This window comes from Python bivittatus, unplaced genomic scaffold (assembly GCF_059951505.1).
Source record: "Python bivittatus isolate LINGU-HERP-01145 unplaced genomic scaffold, Pbiv_v1 ctg000680_np1212, whole genome shotgun sequence".
Taxonomy (NCBI): Eukaryota; Metazoa; Chordata; class Lepidosauria; order Squamata; family Pythonidae; genus Python; species Python bivittatus.
In genome coordinates, this window is record NW_028277095.1 from 6,052,435 (window position 1) to 6,078,175 (window position 25,741).

At 45.1% G+C, this 25,741-nt stretch overlaps 1 protein-coding gene across 1 annotated transcript in view; it reads left to right on the forward strand.

The window, feature by feature from the left end:
* Nucleotides 1-25,369, forward strand: part of KAT6A (lysine acetyltransferase 6A) — a 65,865-nt gene extending 40,496 nt beyond the window's left edge. Inside the window, exons 12-17 of the mRNA XM_088152146.1 lie at nt 3,462-3,555; nt 7,443-7,674; nt 10,294-10,498; nt 10,909-11,625; nt 13,282-13,579; nt 20,275-25,369. Of these exons, the coding sequence (XP_088008272.1) occupies nt 3,462-3,555; nt 7,443-7,674; nt 10,294-10,498; nt 10,909-11,625; nt 13,282-13,579; nt 20,275-22,898 (4,170 nt within the window). The 3' untranslated portion in view covers nt 22,899-25,369. The remainder of the gene's footprint in view (nt 1-3,461; nt 3,556-7,442; nt 7,675-10,293; nt 10,499-10,908; nt 11,626-13,281; nt 13,580-20,274) is intronic.
* The last annotated feature ends 372 nt before the right edge of the window (nt 25,370-25,741 follow it).

Sequence of the window (25,741 nt, forward strand, 5' to 3'; positions counted from 1 at the left end):
ACCGAGCTCGCTGCTCCTCAAATCAGATGCTGATCTCATTTCAAAGCTTTTGTTTGCACTCTGGAAAAGATGCAGTTGAGACCGAACGTGGCTTTCGTATTCCTCGTGCATAGACAGGGGTCCAGGCATAAAGATTTAAGGGCTTGCCTTTGCATTCTTTTCCCTCCTCCCCACTCCCCCAGCCTCCATCCTTCCATGCCGAAGCTGTTTTGCTTGGAGAAGAAATGTTCAGGGGAGAAAATCATACCATCTGAATCTGTAGTTTCGCTAGTCTACCTACAAAATGGGATATGCACGCTGGATTTTGGTTCTGTCTTAAGGGTTCTGTCTAAATCCTCTGTTTCTTTGGAGGCTCTGCAGATTTTAAATGTTTACTCTGAAGTCCTCCTTTAAAGACAGGGAGGAATGTGTGTGATGGAGATTTGCGTATTTATTTCATTTATAGGGCTGACTAATTGAAATGGCTCAAGGCAGTGTTCAGTAGGTTAAGAACTTCATTAAAGAAAACAGGACATCAGAATCGATGCAGGGCAAAGTACAATAATAGCACTTCAGGAAATACACAAACATTCAAATAGCAACCGTTCAAATGGTTCACAAATTGCCCTAGAAACACTGTTTTCCTAGAGGTTAGCTGGGGCAGGTAGACCTGGGGAGGGTTTCAAATGGGCCTTGGGGAGAAATGCTACTCCAGAGGGTAGAAGCAACAACAGGGAAAGGACACCTCCAGGGTCCCACAAGATGACATTATTTTATAGATGGGCCTGGGGTGTGCCCACCATGCCAAATCGTATAGGACAGGCTGGCATAATTGGAGGCCAGCATTCCCATAAACACTGAGGCCTAATCCTTGAAGGGCTTTATAGAAGACAACCAGGACCTTGAATTGGACCCCAAAACCAATTGGTAATCAGTGCAGCCTGCCAAGTAGAGGTGATATGTGGGTGTACTACTCACATAGTTTCATTCTGGACTAGCTATAGTTTCTAAGTCTACATGAGGCAGCCCCGTATATATCACATTGTGGTAGTCCAAGTGGGAGGTGCAATGAATGAGTGACCCTGTGAAGGGTGTGTTGATCTAGAAAAGGATTCATCTGGTACACAAGCTCTCCCAGCCATAGCTACCATATGCTCTTCCAGCAACAGCAGTAGGTCCGGGAGGACCCCAAATTGTGCATCAGTTCCATCTGGGGAAGTACACAATTTCTGTGCACCAGTTCCTACTTCAGAACTGAAAATAGAAAATCCATGGACAGAACTGATCTCTGAACCCAAAGCTACTTAGTCTTGCTAGAGTTGAACCTGAACCTGTTCTTCCCCATCCAGACCCTAAAAGGGGATCCCAAGACTCTTCTGAATTTCAGAATTCAGCAGCTTGGTTTCCTCCTCTTATGACTACATGAAAACTGATGAAAGCTGTAGAGTATATTTGTTTGTTTATACAGGTACTTCTATGCCACTTCAGTCAAGTGAATCTAAGTGGCTTACAAGTCTGTGATAACACTAATATTGTGGTGCATAACTAAATAATCATTAAGCATACATATCACAATTAGATTAAAAATACGCAGTAGACTACCGAAGCATTCATCACTCATCCCAGGGTTGGAATAATACTTCTCAGTCCCCCTATATCTCTGTGGAACAACCAGGTCTTTACTAATTTCTGAAATGCCCTCATCCCAGGGGTAAGCTACTCCACAAGGAGTGAGCCCTCAAAAAGAGTGCTCACCTCTGGAATCCCCCTGCTGCATGTCTTGGTGGGTACAGACTTTTAATTTCTGTCTTGGACAGAGAGATTCTCTGGGGAGAAAACAACCTGGAAGATAACCAGGCCCAAGCCAGATAGGGCTTTACAGGTTATAACCAGAACGCTGGATTACACCAAGAAACAAACCAGCAAGCAACTCAGCTTCCTGTACTACCATCATATAGCAATAACAGGTTCTTGTCATGCTAGGTTAAATGGGTTTACATTAATGAAAACAAAATATTTTCCCTCAAACAGGTGAAAATAGCATGTCTTGACCTCACTCATAAAGTTGACACCATTCTGTCCAATTGATATTACTGCCCCATTCACTATGGCATCTTGTTTTTTTACATAATAATCCTATTAACTAGTATTAATACTATTAAACATATTAACTACTACTGTAAATATAAAAAAATGAATATAGAATAGGAAAAGGAAGAAAAAAATTAATAAAATTGTGCATACAGTGTAAGAATAGTAGTTGCCTCTAAATGGTTGATAATATTGGACTGTTGGTTTAGTCTCCATAAAATCTTTTTCTCATTCAGCCTTATTGGAGTTTTAGAATCTGCTACGGCATTTCGACCAAAGAAAAACTCTGAAAGATATTTTAATAATATATATATTGTCATTTGGTTGTTTTTGGTAAAATACATTCCTTTTGTAATCTTTCAGAAGTCTTTAAAGTATCAGTAGTAATTAACTGATTAACTGATCAGTAGTTAATTACTGATTGATTAATCCAAAAAAGGTTTCCCCCCCACGCCATTTTTAAATTAAAGGTTATTCCATATTGTCAACTTCTCATGAGATCTAAGATCAAGTTTGTTTTCTACATAATGATGCCTAAATATATTTAGTTTGACTTAAGAAATATAAATACCTCAAAATTCTTACTGTAACTGAAACCAAGCTCTTCTCAGGATTTCAAGGGTGTCAAATAATAGCTCTCCCATTGGGCCCATAATGGTGCACGTTCAGTCTAGTTTTCATTCCCCTATATTAACAAAAGTTAACCCATCGATACAGTTTTTTTTTTTAATTGGAGCTTCTGTTATCAGACATGAGCCATTGTTTTGAGCGAGAGCTGCTTGGCACTTGAGCCAAATCAACGTGACCGCCCCTCATTTTCATTACGTTTATTCTTCTCCACAGTCTCCTGGGTATTTTCATCCACTTCTTAATATCCCCATTTATCTGCTCCATAGCTTGAGATAGCCCCATCTACTGAACAAGGTATTTTTCTGGGAATAATTATCCTTGGGTATTTCATAGAATCCAAACAATAAACATTTCCCAGTTTTTCTCCCCCCCCCCTTCTTAAGTAGGGCACGTTTCTATTTCCATTTTAGAAAGTTCCAGAAAGCGGGAGTGGGAAGACCCTTAGTGACAGACCCCACCGAGCCACAGTCACTTGGAATAAACATTGCTGGACTAGGTATTTCAGTGACCAAACCATATTTAGTCATCTTTTTTTTTCCCCCTCCTTCTTCCCGAATAATTAGAGGCTTGCTGTTGTTCTTCCATTGGAGACGTGTTTTTCACCTGATTTTCTTTGACTTCCCAATGGAATTACTGCTGTGTCTTTGGCTGGAATATTCCCTCTGTATTAATTATTGTCCCAAAGAACTTCTCTTCCGTGTCACAAACCCATGCTTTTAATGACTGGATTATTTTTTTCCTCTTTCTCTCTCTGTTACTAGGAGAAGCACTGCCAGCAGAAATACAACGTTTCCTGCATAATGATTCTTCCCCAGTACCAACGCAAGGGCTACGGCAGATTCCTCATTGACTTTAGTAAGCCCCTTCTTGTTTTTCTGTTTTTTTTTTCCTTCTAAATTTTGTTTTACAATTTATGGAGCTGTGCAATTCTCCTGCAATGTGATTTGGCTCAATATGACTTCAGGAGAGTTATTTATCTGAACTGGCTCTGTTTTGGAATTCTAGAAAGCCTTTTTTTCCCCCTACTGATTTCTGCAAAAGCAAATGTTTTCTTTATTGCATGCGTCTTACATCACTGCCTTCCTTTTTTTCTCCTGTTGCACTTCCATTCAGCAAACATTTAACAATCTTCCTGCTCTGGATCTGAGTCCCATTTTTATCCAAACATGCATTTTGGTAAACAGTTGCTAATTTGTATCATATTTATGTAATAGTGATGGTGCTGTCACATCTCTGTTTAGGTCCAGTTGTGCCCCTTCCACATGGGGAGGCTGTGTTGGTCTAAGATTGGCAGGACTCCCTAAATGTTCCCACAATATTGTGGGGCTTGGGTGCAGGTTGGGACATTCTTGTGTGAGAGGAAATGATGTAAAGACAGTTTTGTGGCATTTCCTCTGGAGCTGGGAGTGGACAGCTTCCCGCTGGTGGGAACTCCTACCTCCAAGCTTCTTCCCTTGTTGCTCTCAGCAGTTGGGTGCCTCTTTTTTTAATGTTTTCCCCTTGCCATAAAAAGCAGAGATGATGAGAGAGCAGAGCAGAGCCTGGCAGCCATTCTGCAATTCCTACTGGCCATCTGGTGGGGACACGGAAAGAAGGAACATCAGCCATGGGGGCTGCTGAAGAGAGTATGAGGGGAGTCCAGTGGCTGGTTGGAGACGCCCTGTGATTGAGTACTAGTCCCAGCCTACCGATCAACAGTAAAAGATTTAAATCCTGTTATATGATCAGAACAGTTCAACTGGAAAACGATAACATTAAAAGCTGTTAATGAAGATGGAAATTAAAATTTCTGTTCAAATAGATGATAATATAGAAGCTTGAACTTGTTAATGAAAAAGATTGAATTTTCACATTATATTGAACATTTATTGTTGAAGTAAAATGCTTCTCAGTTTCGGTATTGTCATAACCGACTGCTGATCTCTGCTGAACTTGGTGTTTTAAAAATGATGAGACTAATACAGGGTAAACAAACAAACAAGCAAACAAACAATAGGCCTAATTGTAAGCAAGACGAGGCAGGCCTTTCCATACCACATTCTTACCACAGAGCGAGTCCTTTCCCCTTGCCTGCCAGGATTCCTTGATAAAGCCGCATGTGGGAGAAAGTTTTCTGTTCATTTCAGTGAGCTGGATGCCTAGAAATAAGTATGCCTTATGGTTATTATTTGCAAACAGATCTCAAACTCTTAATTTGGTGACCAAATCAGATGTTCAGCAGGGGGCTGATGAGGTGTTTGGAGCATGAGTAGAAATTACAAGATAGGAAGGCATGTCCTGCCCTTACATTTGTTTGTTACATAAACAGCCTCTAGAAATAGTTGGAGTTCTTGTGGAACAAGGATTGGGAAAGCAAGATGTCTGGCAGACACAGAACACAAGGCGATTGTGAACCAGTCGGATGGATGTGGTGTAAGGAAAACAGGGTTCATGTTGAACTGGCACAGACAAAACGTTTTGATGGCTAATATTCCATAGCCTTTGATTTGTCCCAAGGCTTTGGATTAATCCAGCTTGTGAAGGAAGAATCGGTGAAATTGTGTAGTTCTGCCTTGAAACCATCGCCGGTAGAGCGAAGAGGTGGATTTAGAGTCATAAACTACTGCTGAGCACAGGAGAAATAAATGTTTGAAAGCTCACATACTGCTTGAGCAGAGGCTTTGGCATTATAGACTTTGATAAAGGAAAAGCGTGCTGGTCACCCTTTTCAGTTGGCCTCAGAGACCAGAAAATCTGATGCAGGTGGACTTTTTAGTTTTTAAGATTAAAAAAAAGAGGCATCTTGGATTGTGCCTGGAAGCCCATTAGTAGCCAAATCCAGTTAGACAGCAAAAGTACCTTGTCTGACCTTGGTGGCAGTGACAGGAAATATAAAGGCAGTGCTTTCTGGAGAGGAAGAGAAGTCCCGTTTTCAAAGCCAAGCCAAGTACCTGTTTACTAAACGTTTCCATCTTTAAATGAGAAGATGCTCATTTGTGCAGACAGCTTCCTATGCAGTGAAAAGTGAGCCCCACATTATGCGCCCTAAAGGGATGTTGACATTTCCATGCTCATTATCTGAAATGAACTGATACGACTTCTAGCTGGAGTTCCAGTTCTTTTCACATTCTTTAAGTAATGGCTTGTTTACCGTCCTGTTGCTGCCTAGTCTGCTGGAAAGCTTGCTGGTCACTCATGATCCCATGTCTTCCAACAAGTCTCTGAACTGACTTTATTATCAGTTTGCTCAAGGTGAAGTGTGGGTTGAAGGCTGGGGAGAAAAACCCTCTCAATTATGAGAGCTTCTCTGTGTTAACTCTGGAACGCTGACCTCGAGACGGGAGGCAGCAGCCGGGGTTTAATTTTTATAAAGCCGGAGTGCGTAATGAATGATGGGCCCCTGACTTGAAGGAGAAGAGTCATTCTAGTTGCTCACCAATTCTTTGTGAGGCCTTGACCCTACCAATATAGCCAGAAAAATCAAGCAGCTGCCCCCCCTTTTCTGTGTGTGTGTGGGTATGCTTGCATCTAGTGACAGTCGCTTATATTTCATACATTGAGAGTTTGACCGCAGTAATATTCTAGACAGGAAGCTGCCCTTCGGGACTTGAAAAAGCAGCCCCTGGCCCTTAATCATATAAACCCTGCAGCTTGCCTTCTGAATTAACCCAGGGAGCTCACCCTAAGGCGATTTGACAAATATGTTTTTTGCAACAGGTTAAAGATTAGCACAGTCACCACGACATAACGCTTTGGTGGCGTGCAGGCCACGCCATTGGTTGCCCTGAAGAAATAACGCGAGCAAAATGCAGATGAAAATGGCTGGCTGGGGAATTCTGGGCATTGAAGTCCACACCTCTTCAAGGGGCCACGGTTGAGAAACCCTGCTCTGGAGTATCAGCTTTTAGAAACAGGTCCAGGAAAGCTTTCCCTTCTACTAGCTCTTTACAGAGAATATTGCTTTCGCTCAGCTGGTCAGCGCCTACAAAAGAGAGGCATTGAGAAAGAGAGAGAGATCTCGAGGCTTACAGATGTACTACAGAATTTTAAGAAGAAAGACTAAAGGGGGCAAAAAGTGATCACGGAGTAGCATATTAAAAGTTAAGCGCGACCATCGTCTCGGGGAATGGAATGTACTGGAAAAGAGGGAGCCCGGATTTCTGCTATTCAGCCAGGCTGCGTTTTGGTGGTAGGCCGCTAATCAGAATGGGAAACAGCTGCCCCCTAGTGGCTGTGAACACAGCTCAGATGCAGAAATGCGTTCTGTCCTTATAACCCACCTGGACATCATTCTCCAGCATTTGCTTCAGTAGAATGGGTGCCAAACCCCTCTCTGTGGCTTGGAAGAATGGCCTTCCTTGGAAATTGAGATTTTGGTTAAAGGGTGTCTGTATCGCTATGGTTCTGCATTTTTGTCCATCTTCTGAAAAATACCAGCCATTATTCATGAAGATCCCTCTTCGGGTCTGGCTGCCTTTCTTGATGGAGCAGCGGGGAAGTTTGCATTTATTTCTGTTTGTTAGAGTTTTATCCTGCCGTTTGCACAGGAGCTCAAGGTGGCAATAGGAATGATGTTGATGCTCATAAGGACCAGAGTAGCAGGTGGTTGGCCATCACAATGAGATAGTTTCGTGTTTTTTCCCAACAGAGAGGTCACTAGCAGTCCTCTAGGGGCCCTGAGGTGCTCCCAACTCTGGGTAAAACCAGGAGAGTGTTGGTGGACATACCAAACCTAGTCCTGAGCGCTTTCTGCTTTCTCTTAGGTTATCTCCTATCAAAGCGTGAAGGCCAGGCAGGATCCCCAGAGAAGCCATTGTCTGATTTGGGTCGTCTCTCCTACATGGCGTACTGGAAAAGCGTAATCTTGGAGTGCCTTTATAACCAAAACGACAAGCAGATCAGCATCAAGAAGTTGAGCAAACTGACCGGCATCTGCCCCCAGGACATCACCTCGACTCTGCATCACCTCCGCATGCTTGATTTCCGTAACGATCAGTGAGCATCACAGCCTGGTTCCTTCTCTCACAGCATCGGGTGGCCTCAGAAAATGGCAGGATTATGTTCAGAGCTGATATTGTGGATACAGAAATCCTGAAAAACTCAAGCATTTTTTTTAAAAAAATCCAAGTTTCTAGCCCTTGTGCTGTGGAGATTACCCTCAAGAGTTTGTTGAAATCTCAGAAATTGGGTGAATTGAGAGACCCAGTGCAGTGACTGAGGGGTTGGACTAGGAGTGGAGAGGCCTAGGCTCTTGGTCTGCTAGGAGAGCTCTTTGGGAAACTTTGGGGCAGTCCCTCCCCCTCAGCCTAACAGCCAGTCTGGTCTGGTGGTGGAGGTGCTGGGCTAGGGGCAAGGAAGCCCAGATTCTGCCCCCCTCAGCCATAGAAGCTCCCTGGGTGGCTTTGGGCCAGTCATACTTTCTCAGTCCAACCTGACTCACAGGATTGTTGTTTGGGGGGAGGGAGAATGGAGGAGGGGGCACTAAGTGTGCCAACTTGTATTTCCGAATGAAAAGCAGGGTATAAATTAACAAACTAAACAATGATAATGTATATCCTGCCTTGTCTAGATATGTGTGCTTTTGAGGCAGCTTCAGAGTAGTATCAAGGTACATTAATTGAAACCTAATTAACAACATCAGTAGTTAGTTACTGATTCCTTCCATTGGGGAAGTGGATAATAAACGGCATAAACGCCATTGGGGAAGTGGATAATAAACTGTATAAAGTGGGACAGATGTTTCCTTCTCCGGTAGCTAGTAGAAGCAGAAGAATTATGCAAAGTAATGCCAGTGGCAGCATTACCCAGTGTTTGCCGTTTGAGAGAGATGTCTGCCCTCTTAGGTGGAGAATTTGATTGCCTGGGTACAGAATGTGGGCACGTGTGGCAGCGATCAGGAGTTCTCTTGGTGGAACTGTCTCACGTCAGGCTGACAGAGGTTGAGCAGGGTGAAGTGCAGGAAGGCAGTTCTGTAGCGTTAAGGAGTGAGCCTTTGGGGTGGTGGAGGATCACTTGGTGATCAGACAGCATGGGGAAGAGGGAACCATACAGAGCTGTGTCCCAGGAAAGAGATGGCAAGTCCTACACAGCTGATGGCTTCCTTATGCTGACTAGTAGACCAGCTCTGGCACATGGGGCAAAGAGCACAGGCTCCACGAAAGCAGACATTTACTATTCGAGAGACTGTTACATGTTCTCATTGTGGAGGCTAAGCAACCTGCAAAGTTACGTCTTATACCCAGGCAATAAAAAAAAAAGTTTAATTCTGCAAAGTGGAAAGCTTGATCCTCCCAAACGGCATAATTTAAGCACTGCTAGTTACAGGAAAGAGCAGAGAACCACAATCTCCACCATATGCTGTCTTGAACTCCTGAATGAAAGTGGGATGTAGCCAGAGAGAACTTGGTGCTCCTATCTTCAAGAACCAGAAAATAAGCATTTCTACAGCATAAGAGCCAGAATCTTGCCTTTTCTTTTATTGAAAATGTTGAGATTTTTAAGAAGGTGAATTTTGTATCCCTGGCCATTCTTGCAGTTTCTGTATGTATGTTTTACTTTAATATCTTTATGTTGTCCTTTAAAACAAAAATGCACAGAACCCTACCACATACTGTTTTCATGCAGTCTCTTAATGCAGTACAGTAATTTTCCTGGCAGATACTGTTTTTTGGTAAATTTTAGAGATAAATTGTTAAAACTTCAGTTGCTTATTAAGTATTAGCATACAAGAGTTCCTCAAGCTTGGGGGACTGAGGATATTAAATTTCTTGTTTCAGGAATTTAGATTATTCCAGTGGGCCATAAGTCTTAATGTATGAATCGCAATTGCTTGGGTTCACACAGCACTCTCAACCATAAGCCTTAATGTACGTACCAGAGTAGACAAGGTCCTACATTGTTCCAATCCCACACAGTATGGCTTAGTGCGTTTTACGAGCCCAACCAATGTAGGCTAGATTCCACATCAAGAGTCTCTGTGACATTTTTAAGGCAGTTTTTATGGTGGGGAGCTACAGGTAGTCCTCGCTTAACGACCCTAGTTGGGACCAGTAACTGTTGCTAAGTGAAGCGGTTGTTAAGCGAAACATCTCGTGACCACCCCTGCTTAGTGACAACAGTTCTAGCAGTTCCAGTTGTGATTGTTAAGCAAATCACCCACGGTCGTTAAGCGAGACATCACGTGACTGTGACTTGCAACCTCCTGCCGGCTTCTCCATTGACTTTGCTTGTCGGAAGCTGGCTGGGAAGGTCGCAAATGGCAATGTGACCGCGGGACGCTGTGACCATTGTAAATGGGTGATGGTTGCCAAGCACTCAAATTGTAATCACATTACTGCGGGGATGCTGTGACCGTCATAAGTATGAAGATTGGTTGCAAGTCACTTTTTTCAGCACCGTTGTAACTTTGAACAGTCGCTAAATGAATGATCATTAAGCGAGGACTACCTGTACTAATGCAGTGCATCAGTGGCAAATGCTTAGTAATGCATCCCTCATTTGGGTCTCCTTTCCACTGGATGTCCCAGTAACCTTTTTTCTCCCTGCATTTCCATCGTTATAACATGAACTTGATGTCATATGACCAAAGCCACTCATTCTTCCTTCCTTCCTCAGATTTGTGATTGTTAGGCGGGAGAAACTTATCCAAGACCATATGGCAAAGCTGAAACTGAACATCCGGCCTGTAGTCGTGGATCCAGAATGTCTGCGCTGGACTCCTGTCATTGTCTCAAACTCGGTGGTTTCGGAGGATGAAGAAGATGATCCTGAAGAAGCAGAAATCGATGTCCCACAGCAGCCACGGGAGAGAGACATTGAGGTCAGGGTGTGATGCATTTATGCATGTATGAAATTGTGGAGTAGTTTATAGCATGGCACCTACGGGTTTGTCTAGCACAGTGTTTCTCAGTCTCAGTGACTTTAAGATGTGTGGACTTCAGCTCCCAGAATTCCCCGGCCAGCATGTCAAAAAGAGGTCTAGTAAATTTTCAGGAATCTGAATGGAAGCAAAGCCTTTTCCATTTTTTCCTTCAAGCTCACTTTATTTGCTGACCCCTTGGAGGGGTTTTTAATTCCGACCTTGCTCAGTGTGATACTGCCCTATCTCCCATGGCTTTAGTTGCCAATTTCCCTAACCCCATTTTTAAAAGATTATAAGCCCCTGGTCTTCAGGAATTAGCGTTTTCACGGAAGCCTGAAAAACAGTGAATTTCTCTTTGTGCCCCCCAGGTAATAAAATGTGTCTCCTGGGAGAGGAAAGAGCGAGAGTCCTGCTTTCTGCTGGAAACTGAAAAAAAACCAGAGGTCCCTCCCGTCAATGCCCTGCGGGCTGGCAAGCAAAGTCTTCCCCTGAGCGGTCTTCCTGCCAACAGCCACACGCCGCGCAGGGGCCGGTGGAGCCGGAAGAACAAAAAGCTGCGGGAGTCCTGCACTGAGAATGACCCGAAGCTGATCTTGGAGGAGAAGTCAGCAATGGCCAGGGGGGGCCGTTGCGGCGAGTGCCAAGAAAAGGCGGCCGCGGCCGCGGCGGCAGCAGCAGCAGCGGCTTCTCGAGGGAGATTTGGGGACAGTGAAGAGAAGATGGCTTCCTCCCAGGGACAGTGTGGCAAATGTGAGGAAAAGACCCCGACTCCGCGAGGGCACTTTGGGAAAGAGGAAGAAAAGCCTGTCTCCTCCCAAGGGCAGTTTGGCAAGGGCGAGAAGCCCTCCATCTCCCAGAGGCGGTGCAGCGAAGGCATGGAGGTGTGGAAAGGTCAGCTGAAAGCCCTCGAGCCCCTGAAAAGCAGGCTCTCCGAGCAGTGCGACAGGATAGCCCGGCGGCACAGCGAGGGCGACCGTGCGTTGCTGAGGCATTTCAGCGAGAGTAGCGAAGACGAAGACGAGGAGCCGGCCAGCCCCTGCTCCAGTTCCCCGCCGGTTCTCACCAAGCCAGCGCTGAAACGGAAGGTGCGTTTCTGCCTCCCCACCCTTTGAGGGCTCAGGAGACGGTGCAGGAAGAAGTGCCAGTGAGCAGAGCTGGGTATAAGTCTGCCAGTGTGCTCTTGGGCACACAGTTCTTGGTGATTTTCATTTCTCCTCCCCAAAGGTTGGTTAATTGGGGTAGGGGAGCAGAAGGACCAGGAAGTGATCATAGTGTTTCTACTGGCAGCCCCTGGCCACTTCTCTAGTATATCTTAAAAGTGGTAAAGGTTAGCAATTTGATATATTCAAAAAAAGTAAGCAGAAGTTCTCAGGAAGCTGAACTCTGCAGCCAATATCACTTTGTTTTCTTTTCTAAAGACTTGTAGCATGCACAAAGATCTGGTATTGCCTTGTTTGCCTATTGTGAATTACACATCTCTACTGTACATTTTAGATGTCAAGGAAAAGCCAGGGGGCTAGATTAAGATGGAATTAGTCGCTCTTAGGTTCCACTGAAATCAGTGAAATATAAGTCATTGTTAACATACTCTATACATCCTGTTGGCTGGGTTCATACAACATGCTAAGTCCTAAACCACCGGGTTAAGAAAGCATAGCTGGGTTCGTAGAATTCAGATAAGCCTTGTGTGGCTTAATATGTTCGCTTGCTTTATACAACATACTAAGACAATGATTGGGCTGCTGCAGCATGCCGTATCACAAATTAGTGAATCCTGGAAGAGGGGGGAAATAGGATCACCTCCCAAAGGCCTTGTATTCCCATATAGCAACATTGGGCATTTTGACTGCTGAAGGGAGTCATGCTTCTGGGGGCTGGAGGTTGCCTGTGGCTGCGGGTCTTTTATGGCTCTGACGCTCAGGCTGTAGGCAAACCAAAAGCCTGTGGGAGGAGAGCTGTGATAGTCTATGGTGACAAAAAATCAGGAGGAATCTGGTAGCACCTTTTCTGACTAATAGAAGCTTATACCTTTTAATAAATGTGTTAGTCGGAAAAGGTGCTACCAGATTCCTCCTGATTTCTTTTGTCAGTGTATTTCTTGGCTCCTTATTTTGAATTAAGTTCTGTTCTACGAATGAACTGTATAAATTGTACCCTCCCCGCATGCTTTCTGCTGAAACTAAGAGGTTTTACAAACCTGGGATACAGATAGAGGCCGCTTGTTTGAAAATAAGGTAAATGTGGCCGTAACCCCATCTAAGCTTCTGGAAAGATGAACTGCACCTCTCTGTTCCTTTGGCCTATCTCTTACGCCTGCGTGGACGTATGCCGCAGCTGCTGCTTCGCCTGCTCTGCTCTGCGCAGCGAAAGCTTGCTCCCGAAAAGAAGAAACAGTCCCCTCTTGCTCTTGCTTGTCCTGCATGTTTGTGTAAATGTCTAGAATCAAGAACACTACAAGTTCCTAGGAAACTAGTACTAAAGGACGTGTGAGTCCAGATTTCATATATGTGATAAGCTTATCAAGTACATACGATTTGGAAAACAGGGTGGCTTTCCCCTGTTTTTTGCCCCTTGTATTGCTGTATCTTTTATTACTGTTTTTAATTGTGAGGAGATCCCTGTAATTGGGTGGATTAAAAAATATAAACAGATGTCAGTGAATTATCAAATAAAATGTGGAGACTTTTTCACCTGTTCCTTCTTTTTTTCCTTTCCCTTTTCCTTTTGGCTGTCTCGTGCAGAAGCCCATTCCCCGGAAGAGACGGGTCCGTAAGCGAAAGTACCACAACAGCAGCGTGGTTACCGAAACGATCTCAGAAACGACAGAGGTCCTGGATGAGCCGTTTGAGGACTCTGATTCTGAGAGGCCCATGCCTCAGCTGGAGCCCACCTTTGAAATGGAAGATGAGGAGGAGGATGAAGAAAGCGAATTGTTCTCTCAAGGATATCTTCGCCGTCTCTCTCCACAGGATTCCCTTAGGCATAGGCCCTCCTTAAAAAGAGGAGATCAAGAAGGAGAGGAATCGGATGATACAGCTGGTATGTTTCCTGATACTTTGACTCGCTGTTTATCTGAACCCAGGATTGTTGATGTCCTCCCTCCCTTAGTATTCATCAAGAATGTCCAAGCTTGGCATTCTGTAAATGTCCAGTCAGTTGTTATGGGGTTTGTGGGCATAGCCTGACCCTATATAATGGTTTGTGGGAATGACCTTGGGAGACAGGCCAAAGAGAGACAACCAAGGGAACGGTCAGATAAAAGGCAACTGAGCCTGCAGCAGGAATGTGGGTGGGTCAAGAGGCTCAGAAGGGACCCTCCCTAGTTTCTTGGGCTGTAAAGGAGATGCGGGGAGAGATGCACTTTCAGGCTTGCAAGATTCTGTTAATGTAGCTTTACAGTAAAGTAAGATTAGCTCATCTGGTCGTATTTCCTGTCTGGTCTACCTCGTAAGGCTGACACCCACCTAACTGCAATCCCCATTCTAACAAAGTTAGTTCTTCTGTTTTTCAACCAAGGAAGAGTTGAAAGATGTCTGCGGGGGGGAAATACGGCCAGCTGGAAAGGGGGAAAAGTGAGAAGCGCTGCTGGGTTGCCCCAAATAAGATGGGTAGTAAATAAAAGATGGGAAGAAGCAGGGAAGCAAGGAGGAAGTGACAGATTGAGGGGGTAGCCAAGATACAGAACTTGGGAACAGGGAAGATCTTGCCCCTACAGGGAGGGAGGCCTGCTGAACTTGTGGGGCAGCAAGAGGTACAGTCCAAAGAGCTGCACTGCCTTCAACACCAAGGACCCTCCCCTTTCAAGGGAGATAGGGAAAACTGCAAGAAATAACTAGCCAGCTGGAGATGCACCGTGCTGAACTCACTGAGGTAAACTCTCCTGCTTGAGGGAGGAGAATTAAAGCCCCCAAAGCAGCTGCACAGTCCAAGCACGAGTTCTTCTGACCTTGGTTCCATCTGATAAGGTTACCAAAACCATTCCTGCCGGCCATCGTTCCCGGCATTTCAGCCCAAAGCTGCTGCTTAAGAGGCCCAGAACGGTCAGGAGCAGGCGTCTCCTGCATCCCTTGGCCTTAGGTTGCCTGTAGATTTTGTTGAGATCCCCTGAAAACCTTTAGAATTAAAATATTGCAAAAGCTTTCTTAGAAAACAGCATACAAAAGATGAAACTTAAGTTTCTACTACAGGTTAGATAGTGATGCCACTGAAGAAAAGGCCCAAGCATATTTTGCACCTATCTCTGTATCCATGTGTTCCTCTTCCTCCTCACTCTGCAACCCTCATCTCATCTGTAACTGAACTATAATTAGAAAGTAGCATGACATATTTTTAGTCCAGTAGAATGTTGCCTTCAAATTACGTTTGTTCAGATCTTCCAGGCAGAACTCCCCTACCAGGAGAAACAGTGTGGGGAAGTTGATCTTCTGTTAATGGGTCCTAGCCCTTCCCCGTGGTTTCCACCCCAGTCTTTAACTGACATCTCAAAACAAACGGTCACTAACCCCTACTGCTTTCTGGAATAAACCTGTCAGGCTGAGTTCTTGGTTTTTTAACTGAGCTAGTCCACTGCACACAAATTGCGTGTGTCAAATTAGCTGTTTTTACTCACACACACACACCAAAAAGTTGTTTTCCATTGATAGGTGTCTCTCAGTAGATCACTTATAGATTGAAAGAAGTTTGGAGCAGCTGCGATCAAGATGGTTTTATGTGGATTGAATAGGTAGAGCATTAATGCATAAGACTCCCACCTTGTAATTTGGCTTTTGATGGATTTCTAGGTCTACCCCCTAGTGAAATGCTGAATTGTTTTCCTGGCTCTTCCCCAACCCCTTACTTTCAGCAATGCCTGAATCATAACACGTTAGGAAACTGTAAAGATGACTCTTTAGATGATCCTCTTGGTGCACTGGTAATACGCTAAATCAGTAGCAGTGTGCCATAAATGTAGATGTAACACCATGTCTGAGAAAGCATTGCTTCACTGCACCTACGTCTATGTTCATATGCAGTCTTTGTGTCTTGGTATAACTGTTTCAGAGACTGCTCTTCAGCCAGGCCTTTGGTGAGGGTTAGTGCCACCCCTTCATTTCATCACACTTGCCATCTTTTATCTTTATTTTTCATGTTTTATTGGTTTTATTGTTTGTCATGAGCCACCCAGAGTTATTGAGAATTGGGCAGCATACAAGTTTAAATTATTATTGTTGTTCAGACAGTCAACCAGATGTTTAGACTGGATTTGGCATTTTTGTCCACCTATTGAGTCCTTCCCACGGACCTGGGATAGGCAGATGTTGTTTGATGGTGTTCAAGGCATCGTCGCAGGATGTGAGCTGTTCCAAGTCAAGCTGCCTTTTGCAATGGACTGATGGTGATTTTGTCAATGCCAATGGTCTTCAAGTCGTGCTCCAGATGTTTTGGGATTGTACCCAAGGTGCCTATAACTATTGGGACTATCTTTGCTTTCTTTTGCCACAGTTGTTCTATTTCTATTTGCAGATCTTTGTATTTTGTGATTTTTCTCCAGTTCTTTCTCTTCTATTCTGCTGTCTCCAGGTATTGCAACGTCCACTATCCAAACTTTTTTTGTCTTTCTTATCAACAACTGTTAAGTCTGCGGTGTTATGTGGCAGGTGCTTGTTGTTTGAATTCTAAAGTCCCAGAGTACTTTAGCTTCTTCATTTTCTATTATTTTGTCTGTTTTGTGGTCCCACCAGTTCTTGCTTGTAGGCAACTGGTATTTCTTGCAGATATTCCAGTGTACCATTGTTGCTACTTTGTCATGCCGTTGTTTGTGGTCAGTCTGTGCAATCTTCTTGCAGCAGCTGACTAGGTGGCCCACTGTTTCTTCCTCTTTGCAGAGGCAGCATTTGCTGTCTGTTGCTGTCTTAATTCTGGCTTTCTGTGCATTTGTTCTTAAGGCTTGGTCTCAGGCAGCCAGAATTGGCCTCTCTGTCTCCTTCTTCAACTTTCCTGCTCTCAGCCATTCCCAGGTCTTGTTATCTGCTTTGCTGCTAGTTTGTTTGTGTACTGACCATGTAATACTTTGCCTTCCTATGTCTCTTTTCTATTCTCCATTTGGTCTTTCTTGAAGGCCAGTTTTGTTTCTTTGGTATTCAGTAAGCCTTCATGGTGTACTAGCTTCAGTGCAACTTCTTCACTGTCCTTCAGATATTCTTCCAATGCCCTTTTTTCTTCTTCAACTGTCTGGTGTACTTGTAACATTTCAGGCCCACCTATGCTCCTTGGTAAGTAGAGTCTGTCAACATTGCTGCATGGATTCATTGTCATTATTTTTCCAGTCTTCCTATCCAGGGCTTTTAGTTCAACTTGAGTCCAGTCCATTATTCCAGCTGTGTATAATGACTGGAATTGCCCAGATGTGAATTGCCTTGATGGCATTTCCTCCACTGAGTTTCGCTTTTAAGATTTACTTCACTCATGATGTATTCACCACTAACCTTCTTTACTTCAATGTGCTTGATGTTGTCAGCTTGAAGGATTTGTAGTGATCTTCTTCATCCAGACTCTTGATGTTATTTCCATAGAGCATCTTGATTTCAGTGTTCACTATTTTTCCCCTGTTGATGGTAAGGGTGGCACATTTGTCCAGTCCAAACTCCAGTGCAATATCTTGGCTGTATATTCGGACAGTGTTGAGCAGTGATTCTATTTCTGATGGTGTTTTTCCATACAGCTTCAGATCGCCCATGTAAAGGAGGTGGGATAGCCTGGCAGATGTTTTTGATGTTTGATAGCCATGCCCTGACTTGTTCAGTATTGTTGACAGTGGAATCAATGCAATGACAAACAGTAATGGTGATAGTGAGTCTCCTTAAAAGGTTCCTCTCTTGATATTAACCTCTCCTAGTCTATCACCATTGACCAGCAACTGTGTCTCTCATTGTGCCATTGATCTTTGCACAAAGCTTCTGATGTTTCTACTGACTCCTGTTATTTCTAGGCACTTGATTATCCAATCATGTGGCAGGGAGTCAGATACCTTCTTGTAATCAATCCAAGCTAATTCAAGTTGGTCTTCGTTCTTTTACAGATTTCCAAAATAATCTTGTCAATTAAGAGCTGATCTTTTGTTCCTCTGCTATTTGGGCAGTTTCTTTTCTGCTCAGGTGGAAAGAGCTTGTTTTCAACTAGATGCTGTTGGACTGTATCAGCTAAAACACCAGTTAGCAATGTGAAAGTTGTTGGCAAGCAGGTAATTGGCCTGTAGTTGCCTGGTGCCGCCCCTTTTGCTGGATCTTTCATTATCAGGTAGTTTTGCCAGATGTTAACCAATCTTCAATTTCACCCCCTTGCAGTATGTTGTTAAGTTGCTTGGCAGTGAGTGGGTGCAGAGCAGTCAGATGTTTCAACCAAAAACCATGCAGTTCATCTTCACCTGGTGCTGATCAATTCGTGATCTTCCTTGCCTTTTTCTCCAACATTTCTGCTGTTATTACAAGTTTTTTCATTTCAGCTTCTTTTTTATTTGTATCCACCTCCTTTATCCAAGCTGCATTCTTGTAGTATTTCTTTGGGTTGTCCCATAGCTGCACCCAGAACTGCACTGTTTCTTTTTTGTCAGATATTGACTGGTTCATTGCAGTTTCTCCATTGATGGATTGGTAGAAATGTTTCTAATTCAACTGAAATTGGAGATTCTACTTACAGTGTGCAATTTGAGCTTCGTATCTGCTGATCATCTTGGCTATGACTGTTATTTGCTGCTTTATTATTTCCAGTGCTTCTTTGATCTTCCTTGTGATATTTCTTGATCCGGTATTTTTTGGTGGTCTTGTTCTTCAGCTTCTTTTCTTTCATCTGTTCTAGCTCGCTTGCATGCTGATCTTATTTTCCAACCTGATATTCAATTTGGTGGTATGCTGTTTGGCTTTTTTTCTTGTTTGTTGATTTTGCATCCAAGGTATTTAGTTATAACTGCAGCTGTGCTGTATATCAGTTGGTTTGTTTCCTGCAGTGAGCTGGTGCTTATATTTGATATTACAGTATTGGCATCTTTTAATATTTGTGCTAGGTATTTCTTTATAACAAGCTTCAATGCAGACAACCTTATTCCGTTGTTTTTCTGCTGTTCTAGATTCTTTGTTTCAGTTCCTCTTGTATTTTAGTTAGCTTTGTTCTTTCTGAGGAGAAGGTAAAGGAGAGAGTGCCTGATTTGGGAATGAAAACAATTCAATAGCTATGCTAGCTTCCTCTACTGCCGACTCCCCCTGGTTTGCCTCTACAATCTGAGTTACTTCTGGCAAGGCTTCGATTTCTGTGCCCTGGGTAGATCTTTGTACAGTGGTACCTCTACTTACGAACGCCCCTACTTACGAAATTTTCGAGATACGATCAGCTCCGGCCCCAAAAATTTACCTCTACTTACGAATTCGCCTCGACTTACAAGCCATTTTCCGCCCGTTCCACGTGGTCCGCGGCCATTTTTCCGCCCGTTCCACGTGGTCCGCGGCCGTTTTTCCTCCCCTGACACGTGGTCCGCGGCCATTTTTTCCACCCTGCCGCGTGGTCAGCGGCCGTTTTTCCGCCCCTGATGCATGGTCCGCGGATGCCGGAATGGATTAACGGTAATTATATTGAACCTTATGGGAAAATTTACTTCGACTTGCGACCAACTCAACTTGCGATCAGAGTCACGGAACGGATTACATTCGTAAGTAGAGGTACCACTGTAGTTCTTCCAGTTCTACTTCTGTGAATACTTTATTTTGTATTATAAATCGACGTTGATCTGCTAGCCTCTGTTCTGTTATTTCTGATTCTGGATGTTCTTTCCAGAACTGGTGTGTTCTTTTCAGATATCCTCTTCTTGTTGGACTTGATTTGTAGTAGCAGATTGTTATTTCTTTGTTATCTGATAACAAAGAAATAAAATACAAATTGTTATTTATATTGTTGTTTACTGTTGCAAATACTTGTATATTTGTGACGGGTAAACAACTTTTCTTCCAGTAGTCCTGAGTCCTGTAGCCCACTTGTCACCAGATGTCCAGGAACTAGAACACCTAGCGTGGTCCTTGTTGACCTGGGCAACGACTGATCTGGTAGAGGTTTCTGTAAATTACGTCTCACCATCTTGTTTATGGGAGAGACCCTCTTCATCTGACTCCTCTGATGAGACCTGTCCAGTGTGGTTGAACCTCTTCTATAGCTCTCATCCTCCTTGGAGCACTCAGGCCCCACAACCAAGTCAAGGTAGTGCCTCACTGGGGAATTATTATTATTTTCTAGAAATGCTTCAGTGTCATAACTGTTGAGTGTAGGGGTTGACCAATCTTATTTGCCCAGTTTCAGACCTTGAAACAGTTGGACAATCTTCCTAGTCACAGTGGCCCAGATTTTGTGTGATTTTGTGAGAATATATAGGGGTGAAAAGTTTACTTAATATGCTCACACTTTACTCAGACAATAGTCTTCAGCAAGAGTGAGAATAAGGGGCGTAGTTCTACTCCCCAAATTCCAGCTATTTCAGACTAAACGTGTCTCTGTCTAAGAAAATGAAAAAGACAAAAATGAATATGATAACAGTGAATGATAACATTATTTCACAGATTTCAGGATTTTGAGAAAATTACCTTATTGAGTTATTACAAATAATCCTCAGTATAAATGAACATTATTGATCAACTATAGAATTTGGTAACGCTAACAATAAGTAATAGTGGATTACTGTTCCAAATTTGACCCCCTCTGTTTTGTATTTTCTTCAGATTCTCCTACTTTGAAACCAGTTTCTATGCTGAGAAAATGTGAAGCGATAGATTCTCCACTCCAGCCTGGCACTTCTACCCCCATGAAAAAGAAGAAGGGCTGGCCCAAGGGTAAGAGCCGCAAGCCCATTCACTGGAAGAAAAGGCCTGGGCGCAAGCCAGGCTTTCAACTGAGGAGGGGAAAAGTTTTAGCATCTGCTTCAGAGGAGACCACAGATCACATGGAAGCCACTTTGAAATCAGGGCGTAAAACAAAAGTGCAGGAAAAGGAAGAGCTGGTTGAACAGAAGGAAGAACTTCTGCCTAGTGCTGAAGAAAGGAAAGATGAAGATGGGCCTCCAGAAGTAGGTGATTTGGGAGAAGAGGAAGATATACCTACTAGAGAAGTGAGAGCAATGTCTCCTGTAGACAGCAGTAACAGCCCAGGAATGGAATCTAAAGAACCTGAACTGGAGGAAGACGTAGAGAAGCCTCAAGTCCTAGAAGAGCAGAGGCCGTCTGAAGAAGAGCAGCAGGAAGTTGAAGAACCTGAGCATGACCAGGAAGAGGAAGAAGAGGAAGTTGCAGCAGTAGCTAACCAGAATGAAGATCATGATGCAGATGATGAAGAAGATGATGGCCATGTGGAGTCTGTCAAAAAGAATGAGCTGGAAGAGCAGGCAGAAAAGGAGGTACTGAAGGAAGAACCAGAGGTCCAGGAGCCTTTTTTAGAAACAAGCACAGAGGACGGTAGAGAAGATGATGCCAAGAATAAGAGTGAAGGAGAGGCAGATTCTGAGGAGGATCAGATATCCCATGAGACATCAGTAGGGTCAGACCCAGTTCCTGGTTCTGAAGATGACCAAGAAGAAGAGCAGCATCCTAAGGAAGGGTTAATTGAGCTCAAGGAAGAAGAGCCGATCCCTCACAGTGAACTGGATCTTGAAACTGTCCAAGCAGTGCAGTCCTTGACCCAAGAGGAAGAAAACCACGAGCACGATGTGGCTTACCAGGACTGTGAGGAGACCCTGGCTGCTTGCCAGAATCTGCAGAGCTATACCCAAGCTGAAGAGGACCCGCAGATGCCGATGGTTGAAGACTGCCAGGCCTCAGAACACAACAGCCCCATCTCCTCTGTCCAGTCTCACCCCAGCCAGTCTGTGCGCTCGGTCAGCAGCCCCAGCGTGCCTGGCACCCTGGAGAGCAGCTACACGCAGATCAGCCCAGAGCAAGGCTCTCTTTCCGCACCTTCTATGCAGAACATGGAGACCAGCCCCATGATGGATGTGCCTTCGGTGTCGGACCACTCCCAGCAGGTGGTGGACAGCGGCTTCAGCGACCTCGGCAGCATCGAGAGCACCACCGAGAACTACGAGAATCCCAGCAGCTACGACTCCACCATGGGGGGCAGCATCTGCGGCAACAACTCCTCGCAGAGCAGCTGCTCCTATGGAGGGCTCTCCTCCTCCAGCAGCCTCACCCAGAACAGCTGCGTCGTCACCCAGCCGATCGCCAGCTTGGGCAGCAGCTGCAGCCTCATGCCGCAGGGCAGCGTCCAGCCCACCGCCAGCTGCAATATCAAGTCTCCCCAGAGCTGCGTGGTCGAGAGGCCCCCGAGCAACCAGCAACCCGCGGCGCAGCCCCAGGCGCAGCCCCAGGCGCAGCCCCAGCAGCCCCCACCACCGCCCCCGGCGCAGCAGCCGCCCCCGCCCCCGCCCCAGCAGCAGCCGCCCCTGTCGCAGTGTAGCATGAACAACAGTTTCACTCCGGCACCGATGATCATGGAAATCCCGGAGTCTGGCGGCACCGGCAACATAAGCATCTACGAGAGGCTCCCCGGCGACTTTGGGGCCGGCGGATACTCCCAGCCCTCGGCCACTTTCAGCCTAGCCAAGTTGCAGCAGCTGACCAACACGATTATGGACCCCCACGCCATGCCTTACAGCCATTCTTCTGCTGTGACTTCCTATGCAACCAGCGTGTCTTTGTCGAACACGGGCCTAGCTCAGTTGGCCCCATCGCACCCCCTAGCCGGGGCGGCCCAAGCACAAGCCACCATGACCCCCCCGCCAAACCTGGCCTCCACCACCATGAACCTTACTTCGCCCCTCCTCCAGTGTAACATGTCCACCACCAATATCGGCATTCCCCACACCCAGCGGCTGCAGGGCCAGATGCCGGTCAAGGGGCACATTTCCATCCGGTCGAAGTCGGCCCCCCTGCCCTCCGCGGCTGCCCACCAGCAGCAGCTCTATGGCCGCAGCCCTCCCGCCGTGGCCATGCAGGCCAGTCCCCGGGCATTGGCTGTTCAGCGTGGCATGAATATGGGGGTGAATCTGATGCCCACGGCCCCTTACAATGTCAACTCCATGAATATGAATACCCTGAACGCGATGAACAGCTACCGGATGCCCCAGCCCATGATGAACAGCAGTTACCATAGCAACCCCGCCTACATGAACCAGACCGCCCAGTATCCTATGCAGATGCAGATGGGAATGGTGGGGAGCCAGGCCTATCCCCAGCAGCCCATGCAGCCCAACCCCCACGGGAACATGATGTACGCTGGCCCTCCCCATCACAGCTACATGAACGCCGCCGGGGTCCCCAAGCAGTCTCTCAACGGACCCTACATGAGGAGATGAGCAAGACGCCCCCGAAACTTCTCGCTCCATCAAGGAACCTTTTATACTGACAAAGCAGAGACAATGGACCTTTTTCCAGTTAAATATTGCTGTAGATCTTAGATAGGGTTTTGTTCCCTTTTGGTTTATTTTATTATTTTATTTTATTTTTTTAGGGGGCCTGGTCTTTTATTCTTTTCTTCTTTGTGGGGCGGGGGGCGGGGTTGGTTCTCTTGTTTGGCATCTTGGTTTTCCCTTCCACAATCTGGAAACGCTTCACCGTTCAGACCCATTTTGGGAACTGGGCTTTGGGATTCTTTTTCTCTTTCTTTTTTGTCGGGGGGCGGGAGGGGGATTGAAAACGTGCACACCGTTATTCCCGTCATCGAACAAAGAGCCTTACTTTGCCAACGACCACCCGGGCAGAGTCCGCGTAAAACAGGCCTCTCGTTTTTAGACGCTGGTCTCTTTCTCCCCTTGTCCCTTGTGCACAGCTCTGAAGGTGGCCCAACCTCAAAAGGTCAGACCCTTCCCATCTTTCTGTGCCCTCAACAGGCAGCTCTGTTGCAGGAACTGGGAGTGGTGCACGGAGCCCAAAGCAAACTTTCGGAGCCTCTTTTGCCCTTTCCCCCAGATATAGGAACTCTGAATAGTTTATATTTTCTTCTCTCTCTCCTCTTTCTCTTTCTCTTTCTCTTTCTCTTTCTCTTTCTCTCTCTCTCCTTGGGTGAAATGAAATACGGTTTAAATGTAACTGAAGTGCACCCATTGCATATATCCAAGCAGGAACCATGTAGTCTAGTCCAGCCGAGTACAGCCAAAACGTGGGGTAGGAGAAACGGAGTTCTCGAGGCCTGGAGGTCAACCCAAAACCCAGCGGCTGGACTTTGCATGGTGAATCTGCTGGAGGATTAAGTTCCTAGAGGCACTTGTGCAAGGCCGTCCCACCCCTGGAAGTTGGGATGTACATTTAAATGGCTGTCGCAGTCGCTTCACGTATATATTTTTAAATTTTTGCTGGCCTGGTTCTAGCATGTGGGGAGAAAGTGCCAGAGGTAGGACTTCGTCCTCCCGGCACCCCCCGCCTTCCCACCCCCTTCGCCTCCCTAGCATCTTTGGAGATTCACTAGCTGGGGTTTTTCCACATTGCCTTGTGTGTGAGCATTTTGGGGGGGGGGCGCGGGAGGATCCCCACATTGCAGTCCATCGTACTGAACCATGAAGGACGCAAGGCCTGCGGGCACGCCATCCGCCGATTACGAGGAGGAGAAAATGTAGCTTATCCTTCTAATGTAAAGTTTTCTCTGTATATTCCTGTAGAGCTACAGACGCACTTAGATGGACTTAGATGTGTAAAGATTTTTTTTTTCTTTCAAAGAAACCTGAAAGGCAGTTTGGAAGGGCCAGAGCTTCAGCTGCACTCGAACGGACTTCCTCTGTACCCTTGAGTATAGAAAGGCAGAATCCTTTGGGCTTCCAGCCCTCGTTTTCTCTGAATTCTTGAGCATGTGTACAAGGCTGTGTAGGACCCAGGACCCTGTAAATATCCACCGATCCAGGCTCACTTCATCTGTGTTGAAAGGTGACCCAGCCCGTCCCCTTCGTCCCAGATCCTCCGCGTTGGCATTGCTTGCTAGCTGCAGATGGGTAGGGGGCTGGTTGGTTGGGGTGTCGAAAGCAAAGCTGTTGGCACGAGGGCCGTAAAATTATTATATATATATATATTTTTTTTCCCGTCTGCTGTTACCTTTTTTTCCCCCCCAGTTTTGGATTTTTCTTTTCTTCTTTTTTTAATCAATTGGGCAGCTCCCTTTTTTCCACAAACCTTTGTGACTGTAGAGCTATTGTAGAGAACCGATGTTCTTTTCTATATTATTAAAAAAAAAAAAAAAAAGTATCCAACACAGTAATATTGGTACCTGTCATTTTTTTTTCCACTTCTGTTTAAGAAAAGAAAATAATAATGTATTTTTAGCAAAATAAACTTGGGTAATCTTCTAAAAGAAATTTTAAAAAAAAAACTCACTGTTAGTGACTTTGATGCCTTTTAAAAAAAAAAAAGAGCTTTTTCATTTCATTCCATCTTTAAAATTTTTTATCTTTGTTGTAGAATATTAAAGACTATTTTAAGAAAGATGAAAATTCTCTTTAAAGAGATCTCTAGAATGTGTGACTAGAGCTCCAGATGCCTCTAAAGCCGCATGTACAAAATGAAGCCGCGTCTATTCCTGTCTGTTTATATTTGCTTTTCCTGTTTTGTAACCTCTTTGTACTTTGTTCTTGGTGACTTGTAAGCTTCAAAAGGGGAAGGGGTGCCTGGGTGATAACCCTTTGTAATTCTCCATGTCATGAGCTCCTGGGCCGGCCGGCCTCTCTTCCTCTCCTTGTATGTAATATCACTTTTTCCCTCCCCCCTTTCTAGCAAGTACTTTCAAAAGAACTCTGTACATTTTAACATAAAAAAAAAATAAATTATGTTGAGCCATTTTGGAGGTCTGGTTTTGCACACGGAATCTTTCTTCCTTTGGCACGTTGAGTCTGGCAAGGGCCCCCGAGTTGCCCCCTTATACATAAAACTGGTCTCTTTGTTGCTGTTGAGGTTTGCCCCTTGTTCACCAGGAAAAATAATCTCAATTTTTCCGTCCCTCCCTTTTGCCCTCCTCGTCCCAGCTGCCCCAACTTAACAGGGCAACATGACGTAGTTTGAAATCTGGTAAAGTTTAAAGGTGCCTGCCTGGTGAACAGACTGACAGCTGCTGCCCACTTTGCTCAAGAGCGTTGCCATTGGGTGAAGGTGGCGTGCCTTTAGCAGAGGTGTTTTCGTTCTAAGTTTTGGAAAATGTTCCTTTTCATTCAAAGTGCCT